The sequence below is a fragment of the Ranitomeya imitator genome, chromosome 4 (assembly GCF_032444005.1).
Source record: "Ranitomeya imitator isolate aRanImi1 chromosome 4, aRanImi1.pri, whole genome shotgun sequence".
Taxonomy (NCBI): Eukaryota; Metazoa; Chordata; class Amphibia; order Anura; family Dendrobatidae; genus Ranitomeya; species Ranitomeya imitator.
This window is the reverse complement of record NC_091285.1, coordinates 455,566,512-455,568,872: the sequence shown is the minus strand read 5'-3', so window position 1 is coordinate 455,568,872 and position 2,361 is coordinate 455,566,512. Positions and strand designations below refer to the sequence as shown.

The 2,361-nt window shown below is 37.7% G+C and overlaps 1 protein-coding gene across 1 annotated transcript; it reads right to left on the bottom strand.

Annotated features, from left to right (window-relative positions):
• Window positions 1-527: 527 nt before the first annotated feature.
• Window positions 528-1,531, bottom strand: LOC138674553 (olfactory receptor-like protein COR4). The gene has a single exon (XM_069762376.1). The coding sequence runs from the start codon at window positions 1,464-1,466 to the stop codon at window positions 528-530; it is 939 nt and encodes a 312-aa protein (XP_069618477.1). The 5' UTR covers window positions 1,467-1,531.
• Between the last annotated feature and the right edge of the window lie 830 nt (window positions 1,532-2,361).

Sequence of the window (2,361 nt, the reverse complement as noted above, 5' to 3'; positions counted from 1 at the left end):
AGGGATGAGGAGGCCATGCATACCAAGATAGGGAAGAGGGAGCCTTGCATACCAGGATAGGGATGACGAGGCCATGCATATCAGGATAGGGATGGGGGCCAAGCATACCAGGATAGGGATGAGGGAGCCTTGCATACCAGGATAGGAATGAGGAGGTCATGCACACCAGGATAGGGATGAGGAGGCCGTGCATACCAGGATAGGGATGAGGAGGCCATGCATACTAGGATGGGGATGAGGAGGCCATGTATACAAGGATAGGGATGTGGGTGCCATGCATACTAGGATAAGTATGAAGGGGCCATGCATACCAGGATAGGGATAAGGGGGCTATGTGTACCAGGATAGGAATGAGGGGACCATGCATAGCAGGATGGGGATGAGAGGACTGTATTTACCAGGATAAGGAATATTAAGTACAGAAGTGAACACATTGTTTGCTTCAATTTTCTTTCTAATTTCCTCCTCTAAAACCTAGGTGCATCTTATGGACCGTTGCGTCTAAAAGTCCGAAAACCACAGTAATTTTAATATCTAAACACTTTAAAATTTACCAGTGCATGTTTCACATCTTGATTTCTAAAGCTGTAAATAATAGGATTTAACATAGGTATCACTACTGTATAGAACACTGACACTACCCAGTCCTGATCCTCTGCATATGCAGAATTTGGTCGTAAGTACATGGAGAAAACCGGGCAGTAGAATAAGGCTACACAAGTAAAGTGAGAGACACAAGTGGATAAAGACTTGCTCCTACCTCTAGTAGACCCAAGTCTAAGTATGGCAAATATAATGTAGACATATGATATCACAATACATAAAAAAGAGCCTACTTCAATAGAACCAGCAAAAACAAATAAGAAAACTTGGTTAAGAAATGTATCTTTACATGAAAGTCTTAAGATGGGATTGATATCACAATAGAAATGGTTGACACGATTAGACCCACAAAATGGTAATGTAAATGCACAATATGTATGTATGAATGAGTTCAGACATCCTGCAGTGTATACTGAGAATACAAGTTTCCAACATGCTGCTTTGCTTATAATTATATTATAATATAGTGGTTTACATATAGCTGCAAATCGGTCATAGGCCATTACCGCAAGCAACATTGCTTCTGAGCTCGCCAGATCAATGAAGAGGAATAACTGTATTCCACAAGCAATGAAGGTGATCGTTTTACGTTCAGAGAAGAGGTTAACCATAATATTCGGTGTAATAGTTGATGAATAAAGGACATCTACAAATGATAAATTCATGAGGAAGAAGTACATTGGTGTCTGCAGTCCGGGGGTTACTCTAATTAATACAATGATCATAAGGTTTCCCAGCAAAGTTATCATGTAGACTAACAGGCAGAGCAGAAAGAGAGGAAGCTGGAGGTCTGGGTTGGAGGAGACACCAGAGAGAATGAATTCTGTGACAAATGTTCTGTTTCTTTGCTCCATTGCATTCATACACACAATACAAGGATGGACATTGCAGAACAATTATTCCTCCAGGTTTTCATTAAAAGCTGTATTGGTCCAAATCTGCAAGCAAAAGGAATAATATAGATGTCTGGTATGTGGAAATTAATCTAAAACCATATAAAACAAATAGTTACAAAACTATATAAAAATAAGAACATAAAGATGATTATTTCTTCTTTCACTCTTCCTTATCTGCTCTGCTAGTTGAGTTTGGCTTCTGGGTATAAGCACCAGCCCACCACAGGTCAATCCATGCGGTGCTAATTTTCACCAAAACAACGTCAAAATAATTCTAAATTACAAGTAAATGAACTCTCAGATTATATCAGATTATTGCCAAACATACACTGAACCAAAAGAAAGGCGGTACAGTCGGACATCTTTTAAAATATCTTCATGATCACTTATGTTTTAATTATAGATATTAAGTTAATCTAAAGATGACTAGTGATGTTGAAGACCAAAAATACCATCTATAGGGTACCTAATGCCGACTGTCAGCTCCTTTTTCATAACACCACAGAAAATGGCAAAAGAAAATCCTAAGTTAATGCACTCGCAATATCATTCCAGGAACTATATTAAGGCATTGTAAGAATTTAAGTTACCGTTAGTTCTCCATTGATCAGTGCTTGCTTGTTTAGAAATTCCTCTCTTCATATTGATGGTGCCCTTGACATCCTCAGAGGTCATTAATGATGACTTCTTATATAATTTGCCTTATATAATTACAAAAAAAATCATGATGAAATATTTCACATTTATTAGTAAGTAAATTTCATTTTAGTGTTCTGAGTCTGGATGTGATAAATAGTTCTGAGCCCCAGTCTTTATATATGATTAGGATACCTATGATAATAACACCTAGATTAATCAAATA

Bases quoted from the DNA above. Each gene is read 5' to 3' on its own strand.
- LOC138674553 (XM_069762376.1), bottom strand. From the start codon at position 1,466: ATGAATGCAATGGAGCAAAGAAACAGAACATTTGTCACAGAATTCATT.